The 25,715-nt window shown below is 36.5% G+C and overlaps 2 protein-coding genes across 2 annotated transcripts in view; both read right to left on the reverse strand.

Annotated features, from left to right (window-relative positions):
- LOC127840496 (zinc finger protein 16-like) overlaps positions 1 to 4,135 on the reverse strand; it is a 12,433-nt gene extending 8,298 nt beyond the window's left edge. Inside the window, exon 1 of the mRNA XM_052368913.1 lies at positions 4,069 to 4,135. Within this exon, the coding sequence (XP_052224873.1) occupies positions 4,069 to 4,135 (67 nt within the window). The remainder of the gene's footprint in view (positions 1 to 4,068) is intronic.
- A 10,160-nt stretch (positions 4,136 to 14,295) lies between these two features.
- Positions 14,296 to 25,715, reverse strand: part of LOC127840938 (targeting protein for Xklp2 homolog) — a 51,371-nt gene continuing 39,951 nt past the window's right edge. The window contains exons 10-14 of the mRNA XM_052369405.1: positions 24,459 to 24,635; positions 23,077 to 23,223; positions 20,300 to 20,408; positions 17,933 to 18,042; positions 14,296 to 16,978 (exon numbers count right to left, since the gene is read on the reverse strand). Coding sequence (XP_052225365.1) covers positions 16,769 to 16,978; positions 17,933 to 18,042; positions 20,300 to 20,408; positions 23,077 to 23,223; positions 24,459 to 24,635 — 753 coding nt within the window. The 3' untranslated portion in view covers positions 14,296 to 16,768. The remainder of the gene's footprint in view (positions 16,979 to 17,932; positions 18,043 to 20,299; positions 20,409 to 23,076; positions 23,224 to 24,458; positions 24,636 to 25,715) is intronic.

Consider the following 25,715-nt stretch of genomic DNA (forward strand, 5'->3'; position numbering starts at 1 on the left):
CCAGTCACTCCACGAGACGAATGTTTAGCGTAATTGTTTTCCAAGCACTTGCAGAGGGATGGAAACATTAATTCTGTGGCAAAAAAACTGTTGGATATTAACTTGTTACTTCTCACCTGACTCACGGTGAAAAGAAACTGCGTTTCGCCTTTATTTTTTGCTCGTTTATATGTTCATGGATGGTGAAAAGCATTAGAAATACAAAAAGATAAGCAGCATGTGCGAGAAGAAAGAAATCTAAGAAATATATTTATGTTTTGTTTCAGCGCTAAGTGTTCGCGTTTGTTTAATAAAGCATGAACGCTTCTTTGCGGCCATCTTTAGGGACACTTGTGGAAAATATCACGTTGTACTTTTTTATATTGCGCTTCGTTGTATTTTTTTAATTTTAACAAAGCTATTCTAGTAAAAAGTCGTACAAACAAAAGAAAATGAACTCACAACTTTTTATTAGATTCTGAATTGTCTTCAGTTTAAAACGTTGATATGTTTATTACCTGTAAGTAAAAGGGAATAGCAAGTTATGTCGCATTTGAAACCAAACCACAAAGTTTTGTTATTTGCACAAAATATTTACATCTGAATAAATAAAGTACAAACTTGGTAAAATGGGAAGTATTTCCACATCAAACGACGTAAGCTTTAAGTCGCCGACACCAGTTCGTTAAGACGCAGTTGGGTAAACTGGGCGTACAAACACCATCAGGCTATTAAGTAAACCGACGGTTAGCAGGCTGTTGACAAACAAAATGTTTTTAAATCACATCGGATCACGAAGGGCTGTTAAAGAAAACGTTCGTTAACAAGTAATCGTTAGTATAGCACAAAAGAAAATCAAGACATGTACATTACTATAAAATCATCATTTATATTTATTTAGGTTTACACCTACATTATCGCTTATTTTCTTCTGAGTATGCAAACATATATTTTCGTTTTCTTTCTATCGATTTTTAGCATTTAAACAGGTGTTTTTGCATCGGTACCTTTGATGTTTCTACTATCATTTATTCTCGCTTACAGCTAAAGTGTGTACAAAATAAATAGTACTTAAGCATGTGCTCCATTTATACTTAACTCGCACGTGTTACTGTAATCAATTTGGAGGGGAATGTTATATGTTGAAGTGTATTTTACTTTTCAAATGATTACCACAAAAGAACGTCAAATAACCATTATTAATTAATTATCTGCTGAAACAACATATACGTTTCATAACTCGGAAATATTTTACGAACGGTCGGAATTTGCAGTATATAAACAAGAATATTTGTAACAGCTTCGTTTTTATATAATATATAAGCATCATAATATACAATCTTGTATAGTGTTATCCACGCATGTTTGGATCATTGACAAATGAAGTGCCCCTTGATTTTTTTATTTGTATCGACGTACCCTCCTCTCCCTCCTCCGATCTCTCTCTCTTCCCTATCAGATCCAGATGACTTCTTGGTTGGGTAACGGTTGATGGTGCAATCAAGATTAGACGTAATGTAACACCATAAGAGCTCATCTCCGTATAAACGCTAACCAACGGGTGTATGCAACGCATTGTTGTGTGTTTTTATCATACGTTTATTCGGCGACGTGCTTATTCATGTAGTAACTGACCCATGGTCTTTTTAGGCCGCTGAATAACACACCTTGTACAGCGCACCTGAGTATAACGTCAACCTGAATATAACGTCTCCTGTGAAAGGCGAGTGCAAGTTAGCTAGGTGCATGTGGGTTGGGGTTCGGGGTGGGGATCGAAAGTGCATGCGAACCAAGTATTGTTAAGTCAGTGCAATTCGGGTTAGGGGTGGGGTAGGGGGATCGAACCGGCATGCGAACCAAGTATTGATGAGTCAGTGCAAGTAGGGTTGGGGGTGGGGGTGGTGGTGGGGGATCGAACCGGCATCCGAACCAAGTATTGTTGAGTCAGTGAAAGTAGAATTCACATCCGCAATCAGAGATTGTGTCAGATTGTATGGACTTTTGTTTGTTATTTGGGTGTTCCTAGTTTACCACAAACAGAGCCGAGTACGTGCCGGACATGATAGGAATTCGCACGTTATGTATAAAACTCATTAAGTTTCTAGGTGGTCATTCAAGGGCCACGTTTTGACAGATTCATTAAGGTTTCACTGATCTATCGCAGGCAAGTGGTCTACAATATTCACATAAAAGTGAAGATACTTTTTTGAAAATTATTTTCTATTTACCAATTTAAAACATCAAAGCGGCATCTTATTCCGCTTTCTGCGTTTATCCCGGAAACGTCTACGTTTAAAAAATATCAAGTAAATAATAACTAGATGTTCTATACCGCTCGTCGCTTCCAACTCACCGCTTTCCATTTCTGCGAATTACCGACACAAAGGGCCAATTGACATGGAGCAGTGGAAAACCTGTCTTTATTGGCTTCAAAGAATCCGCTAAGCGGTATCTGAAAGAATGTTCTTAGCATCTGTTGTGACCGGTGTAAGGGTACTTATATCCGCTATAAATAAATCCTCTGTAGAAAATACCAAATCAACTGTTGTTCTTTTGGTGAAGTCCGTTGAAAGAAAATACAACCATTTGTAAGGAACACTATATAAATAATAAAACAACAGCACTAAAGGACACCAATATATAAATTTTTCTTTCATTTCATCAAAAGGACCTATGTACGTGTTGCAGATTACAGCGGTTTACGATTTTACTTTTATTTATGAAAACAATAAAGTATAGTTGACCCTATTGTGGCGGCCCTGACGTATTATTTAGTTTTATTTGTCACAATCGACTATAACCCCTATATACCGGTATTTATGAAATCGGACAATAAAACGTTGAAATTATACCATTTTTGAAATAACACGACTATCATTTTCACCACGACGATACTAATTTGCTAAATTTATAACCATGATTAATGCATAGGATTTTGTGCAATAAACGTGTGTCTTCTTGCAAATTACATTGTTTAAAAGCAGGGTTATGCTTATTGCGGCGGTTGTTTGTGATTTTTCTGAGGGCGAACGCAAATTACGGATGCACATAAAGACGAAATTAGCTGTTTTTTGTTTTGTTATTCAGTGCAGTGTAGCCTGTTGTCCTACGCGGTGACCTCATATTAAAAACTGCACCCTACCTCTCGACATGTGGTTGTCGTTTATTTGTATTAATTTAATGCACGATGCCAACCCCCTTGCGATCGTTTATTAACAAGAGGGACGCGAGCCGCGCCGGCCCAAAGCAGGGATAATATTCCCAAGATAAAAGGTCTGCCATGTCAGTTTTGACGGGCTGCCCATGGAATATCGGTACATCGCCTCTTTAGTCGCTGTTTGTGTGTCTCCACGAAACCGAACTCAGGCGATAAATTCGCTGTTAAAGCCATCATCGCAGGAAAGGTGCTTAATTTATTGCAACAAAAACACACTGATTTATTCCGATATTTGAGTTTTTATTATTGTAGTTGTTAAAAACTGTAGATCTATATTGTTATCGTATGTTGTTTTGCTTCAATGTCCGAATCCTCTTTATTTTATCCGAAAAGATGACAAATAAGAATCAGTGATCATTGTGATGATGATAACATATTAACTCTTTCAGTGCTGGAACCAAATTTTGAAGGCCTTTGCAAACAGTTTGGATCCAGATGAGACGCCACAGAACGTGGCGTCTCATCTGGATCTAAACTGTTTGCTATTCTGATAATATTCTTTGAAAAACAGACGACATTTTAGCAGACGACACATTTCCCAGCATGCAAAGGGTTAATGATGAGAAGGAGGAGTATGTGGATGAAAAAAACCAACGACAACGATCATGATCAACGTATGGCTTATGATTATATTTTACAAATGAAAATTAACAACCCTGTCAAAGGAAAAAGACGCTCCGTAACCCCGTTAATTTTGATTACATATGGTTCAACTTCACGATCATTGTTCCTTACTCCGTGCATTACGTATAAACGCTATTATTCATTCAAGTGTTCGCCACCGTTACGATAGCGATGGAAGCCCGATAAACACTTGGGCTGCCATTAGCAAGCCCGTAAAGCCTCTACCACTAGGACTGTTGACAACTTACGGCATAGTGGCGCACTTGCGGAACACGTGTATTTCACATTCTGCCGTGCTTGGTTGAAGTACGCCATTTTTGAAAAGTTTTATTATGCTTGTAAGTGCTTGTACTACAACGATGAATGAAGCACATTATGGACAAAAATACAATACGACATGACGCTCCACTTAGCGTAAAAAAGTCAAAACATATTGCATCAAAAGATAAATTTAATTACAACGCTGAAGAGAACAAATTATCATGGTGAACACTTGAACATCGTTTCATTGTCGCGCTGCAGTTGATATTTTCTTTTGGATGAAATGGCGAAAACAACATAAGTACCCTTAAGAATCACGTGCTGCTTGTAAATTGGAATTTATTGCGTCAGTGCTTCAGCACAATGTTATAATGATTTACGTTAGTCTATATCTAGAAACCTTTACCCAGAACAGAAACTTCCGCCGGTGCATATGCAGGTACGACTTTCTTTCACCACTTGTTTCGATGCGTTCTTGACCCATTACACAATCTGGTACCTAGTCCTAATGGCCAGTAATTGCTGTTAATTATGTAAATGACAATAGTTCTCTTACTGTTCAATGGTCTGGTTTGCATTGATCACTCGCTGATAAGCCTTCACAATGAGCGTCTGGCGGGGCATATCAGTCGATATAAGTTCTGCGCTGTGCTCATCACCAACAATTACAACTGCGCGGCAGTCGTTTCGAACCCCCAATTGGACCATGCACGTACTGGGTGTATACATGACATAGAATTGCATTACAGCAAGTTGATTATGTATATAATTATAGAGCTGTTCCATCCATCAGTAACAATTAGCAATATATATCCACGTAGCAAACTCGAGATTCGTAACAGTCCGCACATGATCAGCGTAATTACTAACGTCAGATTACGTCGCGCTGAGGTAACTTGCATCGTTGGAGCGGCACGTTTCCAATCAAGTTAGTAACAAACCAGGATCCATGATGATTCGGTTTTGGGTCTACAAAAACAAATATCCTAATTACCAACAAGTGAGCCATCACAAGTGAGCCATCACAAGTGAGCCATCAATTGCACTTGCGTTCTCGGAAAACTGGGCTAAATTCATGTGCGAAAAGTTTCGTCCTAGATTAGCCTGTGCAGGTCTGACACTTTACGCATAAACTGCTTATTTTGGACGACGCTACGCAAATGTATTAAGCCCGGTTATCCCAAATCGAGTCTCACATGCACAAACTTGGTAAGACATGTGTGTTGGCATCAATGAGGTAAAAGGAAAAGATCCTTCAGTCTATTTAAACGATGTTTATAACAAATAAGTTCCGTTGACGTTGTTGTTTTTAATGTGACATTTTTATTTGGGTTTATGTTTGATTGTTTACAAGCATGAAGTTCGACCCTGACAATGGACTGATGGTCACGGTAGAAACATATATTTTCAACAATCAAACATACAGATGGTCTGCATATCACAAACTGGTGCATCTTACATTCATCTCCTTGAAAGTAATAAATTAATAATACATATGGGCTGTGCTCTGTGAAAACTTGGTTTAAGTTATGTTCGTAATGTTTCGTTTGGTCAGGTACGACACTTTCTGCTTTTATGGTATTTTTCGTTTACATAAAGTCTCTTCTTTGCAAAAATCCAGTTAAGGCGTAAAGTGTCGTCCCTGATTAGACTGTGCGGACTGCACAGGCTAATCTGGGACGACATTTAACGCTTATTCATTAAAACTTTTTTCACAGAGCACGGTCCACATTTTAGTTTTCCTTTCCGTTTAAAGTAAATCCACAAGACTTTGGATACAATACCAGTTCATTAATATTCACGAATTAGAAAGCATATTTGTATATGCTTAATTAAGAAGCATCGTTGGTATTATCAAAACTTTAACACAGTATTTGCATGTGACCCTAATAATGCTAATATTTCTATCTTGCTCAAATACTTGCAAACAATTTTTACAAAACATGAATCGGCGACCCAATATTTCTTCTCTCTTCTTTCCCCTTTTGAATTTCGTTTTCAAAGAAAGTATGCTCGCGATGCGTATAGTGTATTTATAGTGCGCCTACTTCCCATGATAGTTCTAGATGCATAAAATGCACACCCCTTCAATTAATGTTTTATTTTAAGCCACATCATAGCCTAGGCTGTAAGGGTTCCAATAGTTGAACGACAAGTATAACGGCAATTTAACGCCGTTATTAATAGCTGCTGATATATTGTTGATATGCCCCTGGCAGAAAACCAGTACGTCAAGCACATTGTACGTATGCAAGCAATCACGATTAAGATTGCAGCATCTCTGGACCTGTTTCGGCGTCAATAAAGTAAGCATCGCTCTGTTTAAACTGGTTTTAATAAATGTGCGTAAAGTGTCGTCCCAGAGTTGACTGCGCAGTCCGCACAGGCTAATCAGGGGATACACTTTCCGCCAACGTTTGATTTCGCTAAGAGGACATTTCCTTTAAACGAAAAAATACAATTTAAGTGGAAAATGACGTCCCTATTAGCTGCGCAAACAGCATATGCAAATCTGGAACGACACATTATGCGAGGCTTACTTTCTTGACGCCGAAACAGGTTGGGAGATGGTACAACCGCAATCGCGATTGCTTGCATACGTACTATGTGCTTGACGTACTATGTGCTTGACGTACTATGTGCTTGACGTACTATGTGCTTGACGTACTATGTGCTTGACGTACTATGTGCTTGACGTACTATGTGCTTGACGTACTATGTGCTTGACGTACTATGTGCTTGACGTACTATGTGCTTGACGTACTATGTGCTTGACGTACTATGTGCTTGACGTACTTTGTGCTTGACGTACCATGTTAAAGTTTTGATAATACCAACGATGCTTCTTAATTTAGCATGTACAAATATGCTTTCGTATTCGTACGTGTATATTAATAAACAGGTATTGCATCCAACCTCTTGTAGCTTTACTTTAAACGGAAAGCAAACCTAAAATATGGGCTGTGCTCTGCGAAAAAAGGGTTTAATGCATAAATCACCGTTTTCCCAAAGAGGGGCTCATTTCTTTGTTTTTTGCCGTCCGGCATTCCCTTAAAATACATGTGCACCCACAAGTTTGTAAGTTTTGTCAGTTAATGTTAAATTGCACTCAATTATTAATGTTGGGTTTCTAAAAGTCACTGTTTTGTTTTCATAGCACCCACATCAAAACTACATTTAAAGTATGAACGTTAAAATAATGATTTGAATATTCATTCAGATTTGCCATCTCCGAGTTGACGATTTACCAAACAAAAATTAATAACTCACAAACTACTTAGCCTATTTTTCGGATCTATATCCTACGCAGGTTCCTGAAAACCGCATGTCGAGATAATGCAGTTCAGTCTAAAGTAGTCTTAAAATGCTTTTAATATTTCTGTTCTTACTATTTACCAAAATAGTCCCATACACAATGAAAAAGACAATTTTGTGAGCGGAAGCATTTTGTTACTGTTTCTATGTGAGCTTATTTGCATATATATGAACACATTATTGATTTTTACATTGATGGGATAATAACATGTTTAACAAGTATACGTATTGTAAATACCAAACTTGTCGGTTGCCCTTATGCTATTAACATACGCATCTATCCGCATATGTGACGAGGGAGTGCATTATTGCAATGACGTTCAGCTGTGTGTACAGATTCCGCTGCATAACCTTTAGTTTAATAATAATAATAATAATAATACTAATAATAATAATTAATAATAATAATAATAATAAATTTATTTCACGAAGATAACACATTAAGAAGTAACCTTTCTTTTTTACAATGTGGTCTTCAAAAACACAGTATATATGAATGTAACTCAACTATGTCTAGCATACTGCAGTCAGCCTTAAAATAATTACAAAAGCAACATAACTATTTAATATAATAATAATAATAATTTGGCAGCATCGCAACGAGTCAATCTTATCAGACTTTAATACGTATTTGAGGCATGAGAACAAATGACACATGTAAAACATAGTATTGCTTATTAAGTGGCGCACTAATAATAAAGCATTTTATTTCAGCAAAGAACACGTTGGAAAAACGTCAATTTTATCAACAAATCTCGACAGGTCTGACAACAAGAGTCATGTAGGCTTCGAGGTCCTCTGACGATTGCGATGGCAGTATCGCGGAGCTTCATCTCATTAATTCGCCATTAAATGTGGCACAATCAAGCGCCATGAACAGTTAGGCCGGGTTTATCAGGCGTCCCGTTTCATCGCATGTACAAATATCGCTACGCCAGGCATTCGATTTTGAGTGGTGTTGTCAACTGAAGTGGTTTTGAACGTATTCGTTTTTAATGAAATGTCATAATTACAAACAGTACATAGCTTGGTAATGTTGTTGTATATTAAATAACTTCTAATTAAACCGTTTTATTTGCCGAATTCCTGCGTGCTATTCTCACGAGAAAAAAACGTATACTGGTGACCCCTAATTACTTCCCAGTTTGTGGGGTCAGGCACAATACAGTCAGAAGTGGACGAGACGAACGTTTCTAAGAACAAAGAGATACAATTAAAACAAACTGGAATTAAAAGTTTGCGCTTTGATATCTGGTAGACATTATTTATAGTATTTGAGGAGGGGGGGGGGTTCAGATATGACTTCAGGAAATACTGATTTGCGATTGATATCCGTTTACAAAGACAACATATTAATGGCATGGAAAGGAATACAACGTAGTGCACGAACGTGTTAATATAATAAATATACATACAAGTACAGTAACGACGTTGTTTATAAATAAATATGCATAAAAGTTTAACCTGTTACACTGCATCTTTAATGACATTTGGTGCAAATGTAAAATTATGGTAGCAAGGTAAATTTGTGTTGATGTATTAAATTGTAAAGATGAACTTTCTAATAAAATAATATTGCATCTCTTTCAATTATTTTAATATTGCCTTTAATCAATTGTTTAAAACATTAAATACATAGCAATACTTATCAAACAAAAAGCGAACTAAATTATTTAAAGTAATTAAACATATAAATACATAATTATTATTGTGTTTTTATCTTTATAACCAAAGATCTATAAATAAATAAATAAATAAATAAATAAATAAATAAATAAATAAATAAATAAATAAAAAGTTGTTTATTTACCGGTAAGTGTTTAGTTGCTATAACTGACAGACTGACCAAAAATCACTGCAAGGACATCAGTAGAAGTAAAATGTGATTCCGACACAAAAAGTCGAGATGCACATATCATAAAATATCATATGAGCAGGCAGATGAAACCAATGAAAATTGTAATATGTAAGCAACATAATACTGCGGACAGGAAGGCAACGTCATGATAATATGCATATCTCGTCACTTCATTGAAGATACACGCATACTTATATTGGTGAAATCACTGAACAGCAGATAACGGTAATAATGTGCATGCATACAACTCGGTAATACATGTATACAACTCGGTAATACATATATACAACACAGTAATACATGTATACAACTCCGTAATACATGTATACAACACAGTAATACATGTATACAACTCGGTAATACATGTATACAACACAGTTATACATGTATACAACTCCGTAATACATGAATACAACTCGGTAATGCATGTATATAACTCGGTAATACATGTCATACAACTCTGTAATATATGTATACAACTAGGTGATTAATGTATACAACTCGGTAATACATGTATACTACTATGTAAACATGTATACGACTCGGTAATACATGTAATACAACTCGGTAATATAATTATACAACTATGTGATACATGTATACAACTCCGCAGTGCTCCAGCTAGACCTAAATCGAAGGGCGCAGCGCCCTGCCCTCCCGAACCTCCGCCCTGCCCCCCCAAACCCCCGCCCTGCCCCCCCCCCTCTATAAAAAAAAAAAATTTTTTTTTTTTTTTTTACATATGATAATTCATAAATCTCTTATTTAATTGTAATTATTTTAATCTTCATTGTAGACATTATATTTGAATGGTTTAATAATAATGGGAATAATACAATTATTTATAACATATAAATTAACATGCAATAGGAAGCATTCCAGAAACACCCGCGCGCTGGAACGTGCCCTTTTCACAAAATACTGCGCGTCGAAGGTGCCCATTTGACAATATACTGCGCGTCAAAAGTGCCCTTTTGACAAAAAAGCCCCCCTGCCCTTTGCAAATCCTAGCTGGAGCACTAAACTCGGTAATACATATATACAACACGTTAATACAACTCGGTAATATATGTATACAACTAGGTGATTAATGTATAAAACTCGGTAATACATGTATACAACTATGTAAAACATGAATGCAACTCGCTAAAAGATGTATACAACTATGTTATACATGTTCGAACTCGGTTATTCATGTATACAACTCGGTAATACATGTTTACAACACGGTAATACATGTATAAAACTCGATAATACACGTATACAACTTTCCCCATGATTAAGTTGTGTTTTTCTCCAATAATTTGTTTAAAATGAGCCCAAGCAACCAAATAATGAAATTTGCGCTGTAATTCGATTTCAGAAATTAAAAAAAACTAGGTCTGACTAAACGATCGCAGGAGAACGTACTGATATTGGTACTGCGAGTGTATGCATTCGGCCAGTAGTTGCTGAAAAAAGCCCGTTCAATCACGTTACGAATTGTGCAATTACTATGTACAATTTCAGAAATCTATTACTATCATAAAGCCATTGAAGTAAAACGTATGCACACATCTTGTTACTGAAGCTGTTCGTAAATTGGAATCCTGTCAGTAGTTGATAAGAAATAACTTTGACAAAAAGTGACTGACGGACGTACGGAAGAACAAAGTGTCGAATGGAATATTATGCTCCACCCATCATTAAACTGGTCTACTGGCCTTACATTCGTAATTTAAACGTACACATTATAACATATTGTTATGCCTTACTAGTATCTAACAGAGGGGATAAATCATGTTACCGGTGGAGTATACTGGATGCCCACAAAGGCGACGGTTCTCGTCAATTACAGGTAATATTTCTTGAAAAAGACACACAAGGTAACTTGGTTTATCCCACTGTCTAACTCGTAGGTTCAAAAGAAATGTGCGCATAAGCCCTCTTTTACATTTGGTGAGAATTGCGTGTGAATTTTAAGGGAGCGGAAACGACGGTGGTCTCACAAACAACCCTCTATGCCACAATCTTCGAAGAGCAAAACAAGATATATGTTAATGATATTATGGGCATTTTTCACTGTTGAATTGAGCTGAAAAGAATTAACCGGTCAAAAGAGTAAGTTAAAATATGGGTTACTGACCAATTATCGGCAACTCATCTTGCTACCAGTTGTTTATAAAAAATATATATTATATTATATATTTTACGTGACCCACCCAGTCCTGTAAGCCGAAATGATCCGTAAAACAAAATGGTGTCTTTGTGTCGTATAAACGAATCTGCACTAAAACTAGATTTAGGTTCACATTGTATATGCGTGATCAGTTGTCAAACGAAAGTACGGTTGATATTCAAATGCATTATTTTTCTCTCTCCGGGATATTGTTTTAGTATGTTTGCTGCATTAACAAATATAAGTGTGCATGAAGTGAAAACACCAAAAATAAACAACGGTTGCGATAGACCCCTATAAACTGTTAGATGCCCATAATATCACTTTAATAACCGAAATATCATGACACACGTGTAATATTTGAGAAATCTGGAGTTGCTATAGGGTACTAACTTCACATCCTTAGACTTTAGTCACAAACGTCAATTCTATACCCGATGGAAAATAATTAAAAATAATAATAATAAAGTATTAACGTAGCTGTTAAGTTGATACAATCCCCAACAAATAAACATAGGATTCACAGAAATCGAAAACATATAACAGCTAGTCGAAAAAACAAAAACGAATTTTTGTGTAAATCAAATTTTGTTTGCTAACTCAGTGTACGTTTTTTGAAGCTTCAACGAGCAAAGGGCAATAACCGTTGCAAAACATTTTTTGACAAACTACTTACAGTGTACTCCCTTTAAAACATTTTAATGAATTTGATAATACTTATTATAATATAAAAGATTTTTTAACTCCCACAATGTGGAAGAATGCTACATTTTACGATATTGTGTTTGTTTGCCATTTGAAAAGCCTGTAACATCCATCGCACGGGCTAAAAAAGCAATACTTAAGTAGGCATTTTGTCAAGAGTGTCAACGTTTTTATGATTAAAATATGCACAAATTATGCAATACTTACAAACATCTGTTAGAATTTATATTGGCCATTTTAACGTATTTTAACCGTATCTATTTGAGATAACCAGTTTGAAGCAAAAGTAGTATAAATGTAAACTATAAAAACACGTCCAACTCCAAATAGCTCAAAATGTATACTCCAAATAGATCAAAATGTATACCACATAATAAAGCTATGTAAAGAACTTTTGAGAAGAAAAAACCACTGTAACTGTGTATATGCTAAACATAACGTTATATCAATGTGTTAGCAAGACACATGTTTTTGACACGCGCAGGTGCTCGGAGTACAAATGTAACCACACTGAAGTCAGTCCCGATTCTAATATATCTGGCTTATTACATGAAATCGCAGATGAAAAACAAACGCTTTTTAGTATGTATTTTGTCAGGATTTTCAACTTCTTGTATAATTGAAACATGCAAAAATTCTGCTAAACGTACAATTCTCTGCTAAAGGTGTAATTGACAATTTCAACGTATTTGAGATAACCTGTTCTAAGCAAAATAATGTTAAAGGGGCCTTTTAACAGATTTTGGCAACTTATTCATGAAATGCTCTATATTGATAAATGTAAACATTGGATCATAAAAGCTCCTGTAAAAAAATCAAGAAAAAATTCATTGCCCGGAGCAGTGACCCCTGGAGTCCTGCCAGAGTCCTGAAGTAAAAACGCTTTAGCCTACTGAGCTATTCCGCCGAGTACAAATTCTTGACGTATTTTATACATTATATAAGCAATCTTCGTAGTTTCACAAAATTTAACGACAAAAACAGAACTCTCCAAATTATTCAATCGTTTCGCGTTGCAACGCTTTATAATTTTTAGGTTTTAAAATCGTCAAAAGATGCATATAATGGCTATATTAGAGCATGGTTAATGTTCAGTATTACTGTTTCCTCACAAATATCATAACTAAAACGAAAACTTACGAATCTGAAACAACTTTTTTCAATTTTTTCAATTTACCAAAGCGTGAAAAGATCCCTTTAATGTAAACTTATCTAAATATTACGACTCCGAATATCGCAAAATTCATACCACGTTATAGTTCTGTCAAGAATCTTAGCGAAAATAGTAATAGTGTATATGCTAAGCATAGTATATAATATCAATGTGTTGGCAGGAATCATATTGTCTATCTCAAGTGCTTTAAGTGCAGATGTAACTACACTGAAGTCATTCCGTATTTCTCAACATATACCATTTGGATAATATCACGAAATCTCAGATGTAAAACAACCGCGTTTCATCGTCCAATGTGCGCCAGAACCGATAACATCGTGGCCGGATCAGTTTTCAAGATGTAGAAAAAGGAAAGCACGTAATGTGGTTCAATGTTGAATTTGAATCATTCGATCCATGTGGTCTCACATCACCTTGTAAAGTGACGTCATTTGTAAGACCAGTGCATGTTTTTCGTTGAAATTTTCATTTTGAACGATTGTTTTGTTTATTATTATTGCAATGAAGTTTGAACAGAACCCTATTCTTTCCAGGTAACCATTCATATAGACCGATGTGCTCTACTAACACCACTCTCCCTAAGTACCCCAAAAGCACATTTAATTTCGATTTAGTGTAACAAACAAATAATTATTTCGTTCCAGAGTTTAGATTAACCCATTTATGCCTAGCGTCTAGAAAAAAGGACTTTGCAAACAGCGTAGACCCAGATGAGACGCCCCATGATCGGCGTCTCATCAGGGTCTGCGCTGTTTCCTTAAAGGAATTTCAATAAGAAATATTCTAAATATAGAAATAAATATTCTACACATCCCTAATTTTGGAAATAAAATTATCCAATTTATAAGGATGGGAGAGTCCACTAGGCATAAATGGGTTAAACCTTGCAGAACAAAAAAGATCCATGGCAACGTAACGAAACCAGGTTTTTCGAAATAAATATGTGTTCCCATGTTGAGAAAATTGCTTGACCCTGGTAATTCATCGACACAAAACCAACAAGGTTATTTGTTGTATTATTTAATATCAAATGATAATACATAATATATTTACTTCACATTTGCAACATAAAAATCATCAAATGGAGATAAAATATCAGAATTAAAAGCGATCTAAAATCTAGTTAGCTGTGTTTCTTGCTTAATAATTTATTAACCGTAAGTCGCATGGCATCAAAACAATCATGTAAGAGTCAATGTTTACAATGCTGCATACACCGGCAACATACAAACACTTCCACACAAATATACATATAATACTAACAGAGTATTAAAGTCGACTTACAACAGTGGGAAAATTGACTTGGACAATGATTTTTTTGTTTCGAATAATAATGGGCATAAATTATCTACACATAAATAAATTAAACATGCTTAGCTATTCCTTCTAAGTTTGACAGAAAAGATACTACTAAAATGTTATATGTTAATTGTATTTTCAGTTCAAACAAGAGATTGCCAAGCAATATGTTCCCTAACAGTGAAACTCCACCATTGTCAGAATTTATTTAAAAAAAAAATTATTTGTTGCCATAGCAACCATAATTATTGACGTAGGAACAAAATGAAATGACGTGCATGATCTCCATATATCCATATTTTAAGTTTCATGAAAAAATATGAAGAACTTTTATCGCAGGATCCAAAAAAGTGTGACAGACTCCGGTTTCACCGGTAGGGGACAATACAAAATAACAATTTATAATACATAACACGTCAGGTTGCAAAAAGTTCCTGATGAAACAAATGTCCATTATAATCAAGATTCAAGTCAATCATTTAAGCAGAAAATTACTAGTAAATTCCAGTCATTTTTTTCTGCCGAAAATCATGTTTAAATTAGAATCAATTAAGCAGAAAATATTTGTCAAATTCAAGTAAATTATTCAAACAAAAAAATAATGCTCAAATTTCAGTCAACTATAATTTAAACAGAAAAAGATGTTCAACATTTTTAACATCACTCACCAATCTTGTTAGTCATGTTTTACTTACATTCACTTTAATATAGAGCTAAATTACCTGAACTACTTGCCAACACTTATCAGACTAGTATAAACAATAGACCAACGTGAGATATCCTGATGTTTAATAGAATACATTACTAAATGCTTGAATTGATGAAATAAAAATCATGAAATCAAAACACACTAAAAAATTTGGTTAAAAATCATTTTTACAAATACATACAGTGTATAGGGTTTTGAACACATTTGTTACACTTAATGCTAAAATACAGGTTAGATGACAATTTGATGATTGACAGGTAAAAAACAAATGAACTGACGTGAAGGCATTTAATCTATTTGTACACCAAATAAATTGTTATGTTTGATTAATATTAATATATATATAGTGTAAAGTGGTTTAAATAATGCGTTAAAGTGCATTTTAAAATTCAATATGATTATCCCAAAAGCAAGACATAAATGTTTCACAAAGGATTACAATCGAACATCCATGTGAAACCATTCAAACTATGAACATGATACTTTATGATGAATGAGGGGAGCAATGTGAAAATGAAAGTCAGACATCGAGCCTTGTTCCTGAGAAAACTGGGCTTAATGCATGTGCATAAAGTGTTATCCCAGATTAGCCTGTGCAGTCCGCAAAGGCTAATCAGGGACGATACTTACCGCTTTTATGGTATTTTTAGTTTCAAGGAAGTCCCTCCTTACCGAAAATCAAGTTTAGGCAGAAAGTGTTGTCCCTGATTAGCCTGTGCAGACTGCACAGGCTAATCTGGGATGACACTTGACGCACATGCATTAAGCCCAGTTTTCTCAGAACAAGGCTCCATTAAACAGTGCAAGGGAGACCGAAAAGCAAGAAGTAACACAGACACATCATACATATATACACAGAAAGACATAGATATACATATAATTTAATCAATTACAATCTTTTTTTAGCAACCCATAATTGAAGGAGCCTAAAATAAATTCTGATGATCATGAAGAAATCAGTATCAGTAACAGATATGTGAAATGTTCTTTAGGGGTACGGTAAGTTAACAGAAATGGCAGTGTGACTTTTTCTATATGTTAATGGCACTTGTTATATATTTATTATTACGATAACATTAGCATATAATAAAGTAAATCATTTCTTCCGTATTTGAAATATGCTCCCAAAATATCCTACAAATTCTAGTATACAAATAAGTACTTATCACTTACCCTACAAACAGAAAAACCAGGACACAAGCATGCCATCACACTTAAGTACAAGACCGTGCGAGTGAATAATTCTCATGCAATTGAAAGAAATTCGAGGCAGTTTTGCCATTCAATAAATTAATAATTCTTAGTTCAAAGCAAAACAACAAAAGAAATTGACACTTTTTTTGCTGACCAATGAACAAATAATTATTGGTTGTAAAACATAAAGATGAAAGAAATCCGAGGCATTTTTTCAGTTTAATGAACAATCACCGCAGCAACTAGCACCGACACCATCATCACATTGACACCAATCAGGTTGACAGAGAGCTGTCGCTGTGTTTGGAGCGGGTGCGGAGGCGCTCGTCAGTGTGGAAGTGCGGGGACATGGCCTCGGTGAGAGGTTTGCTGCTAGGCCTGATGGGAAGGCTCTTGTAATGCTTCACTGGCTCAGCCTTGTGTACCGCCTCCCGACGGAGACGCTCAAGTTCTGCCCTCTCTTCGGCCTCGCGTATCAACTGCTCCTGAAAGCAGCAGCAGAAATTGGGTTATGACGACTGATGGATAGTATAAATATTCTTTAAAAACAAACATGCCAAACCGGCAACCAGAACATTTTCACCAATGACTTCTGCTTCATGGCAATTTTCATTTTAAGAAAGATTTTCTAAACAAAAATGCAGCATAGAGGGAGAGTGTTGTGGCTGATTAGCCTGTGTGAACTAATCTGGGAACAAACTTTACGCACTTGCATTAAGCACGAATTTACCAATATTGAGGGTCATATAAATAAATGCATGCCCTTGCTTGTAGCTGATAGCTCAGCCCTTGTCTCTTCCTTGTGTATCAAATTGTACTGGGAATGGATGTAAGGAGACAAGTGGGCAAGTTGCCAAGGCTTTTTTTGGCTGATATTATACTGGTTAATAGGTCATATTCCCAATAACAAAAAGTATGGTTTTTTTTCAAACTCAGGCTCAAAATTCCCAATGGATGGTTTGACTTTCATATATTTTGAAATAGAGCTCTCTTAAGTATAGAAATTAATACATGCAGTTTGAAGTTATTATAACCATTTAAGATCTTTTATGATGTTAAGCATTATCAGTTTTAAGTACATTTTATCATCAATTTTTCAAAAGTTGCACATCAAACAATAATATAATATTGTCTTCCACTTTAATGATAATTGATGCTAAAAATGTCAAATTCACACCTTCAGGGGAATAGGTCATATTCAAAAAATGGTAAGAAAGAGTCATGTGTGCCTTATCATATAATCAAAACTAATATTCATAAATAAAGCATGCAAATATTTTGATAATTAAAGATACCACATTATCCTTATTGGAATCTTAAAACAGTTTCGTCCAAATCTTAAGTGGATCTCTAAAACGCTAATTTTTTCATTCAGTTAATTCACAACAGATTTTAACCAAGAGTTCAAGACCGGACCAGCAATAAAGAAACCCTGCTACCTGGTGCCTAATGTTGTCGAGCTCGTCCTGTCGCTGTTTCTTGGACGTCTCATAGGCCTCCCTCTTCAGGTGACGCTTGGCAGTGCTCAGTTCAAACTCTGTGATATCTGCTATAAGAAACCAACGGACAAACATCAGTGCTCAGTTCAAACTGGGTGATATCTGCTATTAGAAACCAACAGACAAACATCAGTGCTCAGTTCAAACTGGGTGATATCTGCTATGAGAAACCAACAGACAAACATCAGTGCTCAGTTCAAACTCTGTGATATCTGCTTTGAGGAACCAACAGACAAACATCAGTGCTCAGTTCAAACTCTGTGATATCTGCTATGAGAAACCAACAGACAAACATCAGTGCTCAGTTCAAACTCTGTGATATCTGCTATGAGAAACCAACAGACAAACATCAGTGCTCAGTTCAAACTCTGTGATATCTGCTATGAGAAACCAACAGTCAAACATCAGTGCTCAGTTCAAACTCGGTGATATCTGCTATGAGAAACCAACAGACAAACATCAGTGCTTAATTCAAACTCTGTGATATCTGCTATGAGAAACCAATAGACAAACATCAGTGCTCAGTTCAAACTCTGTGATATCTGCTATGAAAAACCAACAGACAAACATAAGTGCTCAGTTCAAACTCTGTGATATCTGCTATGAGAAACCAACCGACAAACATAAGTGCTCAGTTCAAACTCTGTGATATCTGCTATGAGAAATCAACGGACAAACATCAGTGCTCAGTTCAAACTCGGTGATATCTGCTCTGAGAAACCAATGGACAAACATTAGTGCTCAGTTCAAACTCGGTGATATCTGCTATGAGAAACCATTGGACAAACATCAGTGCTCAGTTCAAACTCTGTGATCTCTGCTATGAGAAACCAATGGACAAACATTAGTGCTCAGTTCAAACTCTGTGATGTCTGCTATGAGAAACCAACGGACAAACATCAGTGCTCAGTTCAAACTCGGTGATATCTGCTATGAGAAACCAACAGACATCAGAGATGCTCTCCACTAAATATAGTAAAACTGGTTTGAGCATAAGACACCTTTTTTGAAGCAATGTTTGTAGTGATTTCACTTGGTAGTATGTCGGTTACATCGATAGGGACACCAACAGACAGATACATTATGATTACCAGGTAAAGACATACTAATTTTTAAAACAAACAGGAGCTTTATCACAGACAAAACAGAAGTTCAGCATCTGCACGTCTTTTTTTCCTGTTTTTGTGAAGTGGCCTTCCCCCCCCCCCCCCCCCATTTTGTGAAAAAATAAAGTGGCGAACTGTTCAAAAATCAGTCTCAAGCTTTATAAAATTGTGAAAAAATCAAAATATTAGTTGTGAACTTCTTGAAATTGTCAAAAATTGAGTCCCCAATTTCCCCCCCAAAAAAACAAAAAACGGCCATTCTCACAGAAGCAAAAAAAGCCATGACCTGTTGATGTCAGAGTAAGGAATTCATCAAATAAGCTTGAATACTTCTTTTTACTAACTTCTGTCGGCATAGCAACAGCAGTTTTTGCCTAAAGAAAAAAATAATCAAAATTATCCGAATATGGAACTCATTTCAAATACATAGTTTCCTTGATCTAGCTTTTACTTTTCCCCCTTATTGCAGCACCCAGGATTAATGACAGACATGGTCATATAGAATCGATATCCTCACGACATTTGGCACAGGGCACAAAATACAGGCCAACTGTTTCGTAGTCTAACTTGGACTTCAATACATAAAATGCTATCTATATAAAGGAGCATTCATTGCTACTGGACAGTGTCTTTTGACCTGTTCACTGACATGCTCAGCATTCCCGCAGTCTCACTCTCTTAAACTAAATATTCTTAACCCATTGCATGCTAGGGAAATTTGTCGTCTGATAAAATGTTGTCTGCTGAATTTATAAAATTAGCATTTACTTCAATTTTTGTTCAAAGAATACTATCAGAATAGCAAACAGTTTGGATCCTGATGAGACGCCACGTTCTGTGGCGTCTCATCTGGATCCAAACTGTTTGCAAAGGCCTTCAAATTTCGGTTCCAGCGCTTAAAGGGTTAACATTGTGTCATCATTCCAAAATATGAACCTCACCCTAGGAAAACTGGGCTTAATGCTTGAGCATTAAGTGTCATCCCAGATTAGCCTGTGTAATCCCCCCATTTCCCATCAGGGACCATACTTTTTGCCTAGACAGGATTTTTATTTAGAAGAGAATTTCATTGAAACCAAAATTTCAATAAAAGTGTACAGAATTGTCTCTAAAATTAGCCTGTGCAGACTGCATTACACACATGGTTTAAACATATTTTGATTGCAAGGTTTTGTAAAATGCCCAATAAATGGCTGCTCACCTGTGCACTTGTTCTCCTTCTGCGGCACAAAGGGCTCCTGATCCAGCACGACGGGTTCCCGAGCCTTGAACCTCGTCTTCTCCTTCGCCTCCAGTTCCTCCTCCTCCAACTAGAGATAAACGATAAACCAATTGATTAGATTAGAATAAGATTATGAGTCATAACAGGGGAAAATGTAGGCCATGGATTAGCCTACGCCACTACACAGGCTTATCTGGCATGGCACTTTACACACGTGCATCATGCTCCTCCTCCGCCAGATGGATATTGCACGATGCAAACAATGCCTTAGATTATGAGTCCCCCACTGGGGAAAATGGCGCTTAATGAGTTGGCAATAAATTGTCATCCAAGATAAGCCACTGCAGTCCACACAGGCTAATCAGAGACAGAACTATTCCGTCTAAACTGGATTTTACTAAGTATACAGGGGTTGAAGAATCCACTCGACCGCTCGCATATGCGAGTGAAGTTGTCGGCTGGGCGAGTAAAATTTGTTAAATACTTGACCTGGGCGAGTGTGTTTTTTAAGTTGAGAAATATAAATTCAGTTCCAGAACTCCTTCCACATCCATACAAATTGCGAACAATTTTTCGAACGAACAAAAAATACGTTTAGTACACAAAGAAACTGCACTTTCGTTTTGACAATGAAAAATGACGTAACGGGCGCATTACAAAAAATTCTCGAAATCGGCTGCGCTCTTTTCGTCGTTGTCACTGCTCTTAGCTAATCGATTAAAAGTGAATAAAACTGTTAAAAATATTGGTCATTCCCTGAATTTTAATGTAAATATCAATAAAACAATAATACATCACTGGTTCATTATAACACTTCTTATATTTAACAAGGGACAAAATTGTCACAAAACCAGGTTTTCATTGTGAAAAAAAATCTGATAAAGGGAAGAAAACTCAAACTGAACTTTTGAAATGAACAAACAAAATTAACCCCCTTTGTAAGTTTTTTTTAAATCTATTTTTAGTAGTGGCGACCTTGACATTGGAGATATTGACGTGATTCTTTCGTGCGACACACCGTCCCATGATGGTGAACAAATGTGCCAAATGATTTTAAAATCTCACAATGAATGACATAGTTATGGCCAGGACAAGCTCATTTATGGCCATTTTTGACCTTTGAACTCAAAGTGTGACCTTGACCTTGGAGATATCGACGTAATTATTTCGCGCGACACACCGTCCAATGATGGTGAACAAATGTGCCAAATGATTTTAAAATCTGACAATGAACGACATAGTTATGGCCCGGACAAGCTTGTTCCGCCCGCCAGCCAGCCCGCATTTGCCAATCTAATAACCAGTTTTTTCCTTCGGAAAACCTGGTTAATTAAAAATAAACAGAAAAAATAGATACATGAATAAACAGAATAATTCCGAATTTCGTGATCAGAAGCCTCAGAAGCAAAATTTACCATATTGTAACCGTGTCTTTCAGTAAAAGTTCGTTTGAAATATTAAAATGGAAAAGGGTTCGATTTTAAAATATCTGCAAGATGGTTGCGACAGGAAACAGAAAGAATTAGAAAGGTCGTCAAAACGAGAAGCGGAAAGAATTGAGAAAAGGAAAGAGGTGCAGAAAATGTAAGGAAAGCAAATATAATCCATCAGATAATGTAGTTAATTTGTTTGCAGTTTAGTGTCACTATGTTAAGTAGGTTTAAAAGGTTCTGGTTGATCATAACTATAAATATAGATATCTATTTTTTTTAATGCAGGGCAAGTAGATTAAAGTGAAGGGCGAGTGGATTGTCAGGCCTACTCGGCCTGCAGGGCGAGTGGCTCTGGAAAAATTCTTCAACCCCTGGTATAAACTTCCTTTTACCAAAAATACAATAAAGATGGAAAGTGTTGTTCCTTATAAGCTTTATCAGACTGTGCAAGGCTATTCTGGGACAAAACTTAATGCAAATGTATTAAGCCTCGTTTTCACACAGTAAGATAAATATCTTCTTCATAAGAAGTCGGGCAATCTTATGTTGTAACTCACATTAAAATGACGTGTTAACAGATTGTCCAAATGAAATATTTCCAATTTGTTCTCAATGATTGAAAAAAACAACACAAAAAAGGCTATTGTCAAGCAATATGGTCCCCTACTGGCTCCAAAATTTGTCAGAAATTCCACCATTTTCAGATTATAATTTTTTTGGCCATAGCAACCACAATTTTTGACGTAGAAACACAATGAAATGACATGCATAATGTCCATATTGCCATCTATCCATGTTGCAAGTTTCATGAAAAAATATTAAAAACTTAAATTTATCGCAGGATCCAGAAAACCACCATTTTCAGCAGTATTTCTAGTCTATTTGTTGCCATAGCAACCAGAATTTTTGACCTAGGAACAAAATGAAATGACATGCATAATTTCCATATTACCATCTATCCATGTTTCAAGTTTCATGAAAAAATATTAAGAACTTTTAAAGTTATCGCAGGATTCAGAAAAGTGTGACAGACCGACTCACAGACAGACGGACAGACACACAGAGCGCAAACCATAAGTCCCTTCCGATGAAACCGGTAGGGGACAAAAACATGTACATCTTGGAGTGAATAACACTCATGATGTACATTCAGTGTTTTGAATTAGATGTGGGCACTGGTATTGTGTTTCATTCTTACTTGTTACGGATTATGCCCTCCGGACCAGTATCAGAAACGTGTCCGGTAAACCAGTACAAGGGAATCTTGTAAAGTAGTTTGTGCTTCCATGGATCATGGTCTTACTTGCTCGCTAGTACACTTACTACCTTCTTGAGCCACTCCTCAGTCTTCTTGGCCCCTCTCACATCAGTGTCAAGGTTGAAGGGTTTCTGCACAGTCAAGGGGCGGGTCCTCTTGGGGGGCAGGTGGGGCTCATGGTCTGGCAGGGGCTGGGCATGGAACTCACGGTTCTGAAAACATTGATTCCCTGATTTACACTTACACTTTGTCCGAAACCGAATCTAGTGTGTGGGGTGTGGGTGAATAGCTGAAGATATAATTTCATAAGCAGAGTGTGTGTGTGTGTGTGGGGGGGGGGGGGGGTTCATTCAAATGCAGGACCAGTATTCAGCCCTATTCCCAATAGAAACACGTATATTTTTTCTCAAAATAGGACCTACACAAACTGAGGTAGCTCGCCAAATATCATGCCACACAACAGAATCAGTGTTTTATTGTTCTTAAAATTGGCTGCATATTGCAAAAAAACGAAAACACCAATCATAAAAAAAATTGAATTTTAAAATTCCTTTTTGATTATAACTTTTACACTTAAAAAAGGTACATGAGGTGTATAAAAGTTTATTTAATAACTTCTGCTTGGGTCAATCGTTAATGCCACCTTATATCTATAAGTCATGTTCAATTCATCACCAAATGACAACATCAAAGTGTTAAAAAACAAGAGATTGCCAAGCAATATGGTCCCCTACCAGTGAAAATTCACCATTGTCAGTTTTTTTTCTTCAATATTTGTTGCCATAGCAACCAAAATTTTTGATGGAACAAAATGAATTGATGTGCATAATCTCCATATGGCCATCTGTCCATGTTCCAAGTTTCATGAAAAAATATGAAGAGCTTTTAAAGTTATCGCAGGATCCAGAAAAGTTTGACGAACTGACAGACAGACTGACGCACAGAGCGCAGACCATAAGTCCCCTCCAGTTTCACCGGTAGGTTACAATAAACATCCCAGTTTTCAAAAATGTAATTTCAGCCTCCCACGAAATTTCAAAGCATCATGACTTTCCAACACCCTAACCCAGCTCACTCTGCCATTTGCCAACAGCCACAAATCAGCTAATTTGGCTAAATACAACTTGAATTTGAGTACAACTGTTTGCATTAAAATAGCATACATGAGAATAATTTCAATATTCTCAAGTCAATTTGGCTATTAAAGTACTTTAACCCTTTGCATGCTGGGAAATTTGTCGTCTGCTAAAATGTCGTCTGCTGAATTTCTAAAATTAGCATTTTCTGCGTATTTTTAAAAAAAGAATACTTTCAGAATAGCAAACAGTTTGGATCCTGATGAGACGCCACGTTCTGTGGCGTCTCATCTGGATCCAAACTGTTTGCAAAGGCCTTCAAAATACGGTTCCAGCACTGAAAGAGTTAAGTCAAGAGGAGCGCTGCCTACCTTGGCCTCCTCCTCCAAGATCTGTTCAATCTTGCGCCCCCGCTCCACCGCCCGTCTCTTCTCTCGCTCCTCAAACGCGAAGGGCTCGGGCTCTGTTGTCTTATGTGACAGCTGGATCTGGAACGGCACGCCCGTGTGTGGGATGGGCCGACGCCGGGTCGTAGGCTTCTCAGGCTCCTGAAGACAATATGATAATTTCATTAAACTGTTACAGAGAGAGAAAATAGTGGTTGACCGTTGGAAGTTTGGCTGGGGCAAGCAGCTTTAGGCTCGCGAAGTAATTAAAAAAAAATTGTAATTCTGACAAGGCAACTAGCTTTTAGAAAACCTTGAAACTTTTTCCCCCACTGTTTATCACATTATATTTATATAGATTGAAGATTCAGGCTTATACAATGACAATAATCATCGAGTCAAAGTAAGCATTAGATAATTTTGATGTAAACTTGGCTCAGGGCTCTTGATTCTTTCCCTGGGCAGCCAAAGCAATAGATAGTTGCCTGGGCAACCAAAGTACTAGAGATAGTTGCCTCGGTTTTTTTGGGGGGTTGTGGGGGAAGGGGCCTTTAGCCCTTATGGGGGGGAAATTTTACGCGGGATTTTCCACTTTTGGGGAAAAATTGTGCGCGTGGGAATTTTCGCGGCGTTCCCCTTTTTGGGGGATTTGTTTACTTACTCTCTCATTATTACAATACTTTTTTTACATGTTTGCACTATATTCATTGTTTTTTTTCATAATTTATTACGTTTTGCAGGATTAAATTGAAATAGAATTGAAATATTATAATCATGAGGCACATCTTTCTATAAAATTTTTTTTTTTTTTTTTTTTTTTTTTTTAAGGGGGAATTTTTGGTTCTGAAAAGGGGAAAAAACAGCCTAATTTGGTGGGGGAAGACGCCGATATTCGGCGTCTGTTATATAAGGTAAAAAACCCCTGTGCCTGTCTGTGCAAGCAAAGTACTAGAGATAGTGGCCTGTCTGGACAACCAAAGTACTAGAGATAGTTTCTGGGCAAACAACTTTAAAGTTAGTTTCTATCCATGCTGTTATCTTACACTGTTAAATGATTTTATAAGAAAAGGTAGGCTATTGTAGTAAACTGGGCCATTGCGGGTCGTAGGCTTTTCCTGATTCTGTGGACAGAATGATTTTCTGAACACTATTAATGATCCTGTGTTAAAGAGATTTTCCGTTTTAATTCTTTTTTTTACGAAAAGTCATGCTACCAAAGACTAGACAAGCTGCTACATTGCA

The sequence above is a fragment of the Dreissena polymorpha genome, chromosome 8 (genome assembly GCF_020536995.1).
Source record: "Dreissena polymorpha isolate Duluth1 chromosome 8, UMN_Dpol_1.0, whole genome shotgun sequence".
Lineage (NCBI taxonomy): Eukaryota > Metazoa > Mollusca > Bivalvia > Myida > Dreissenidae > Dreissena > Dreissena polymorpha.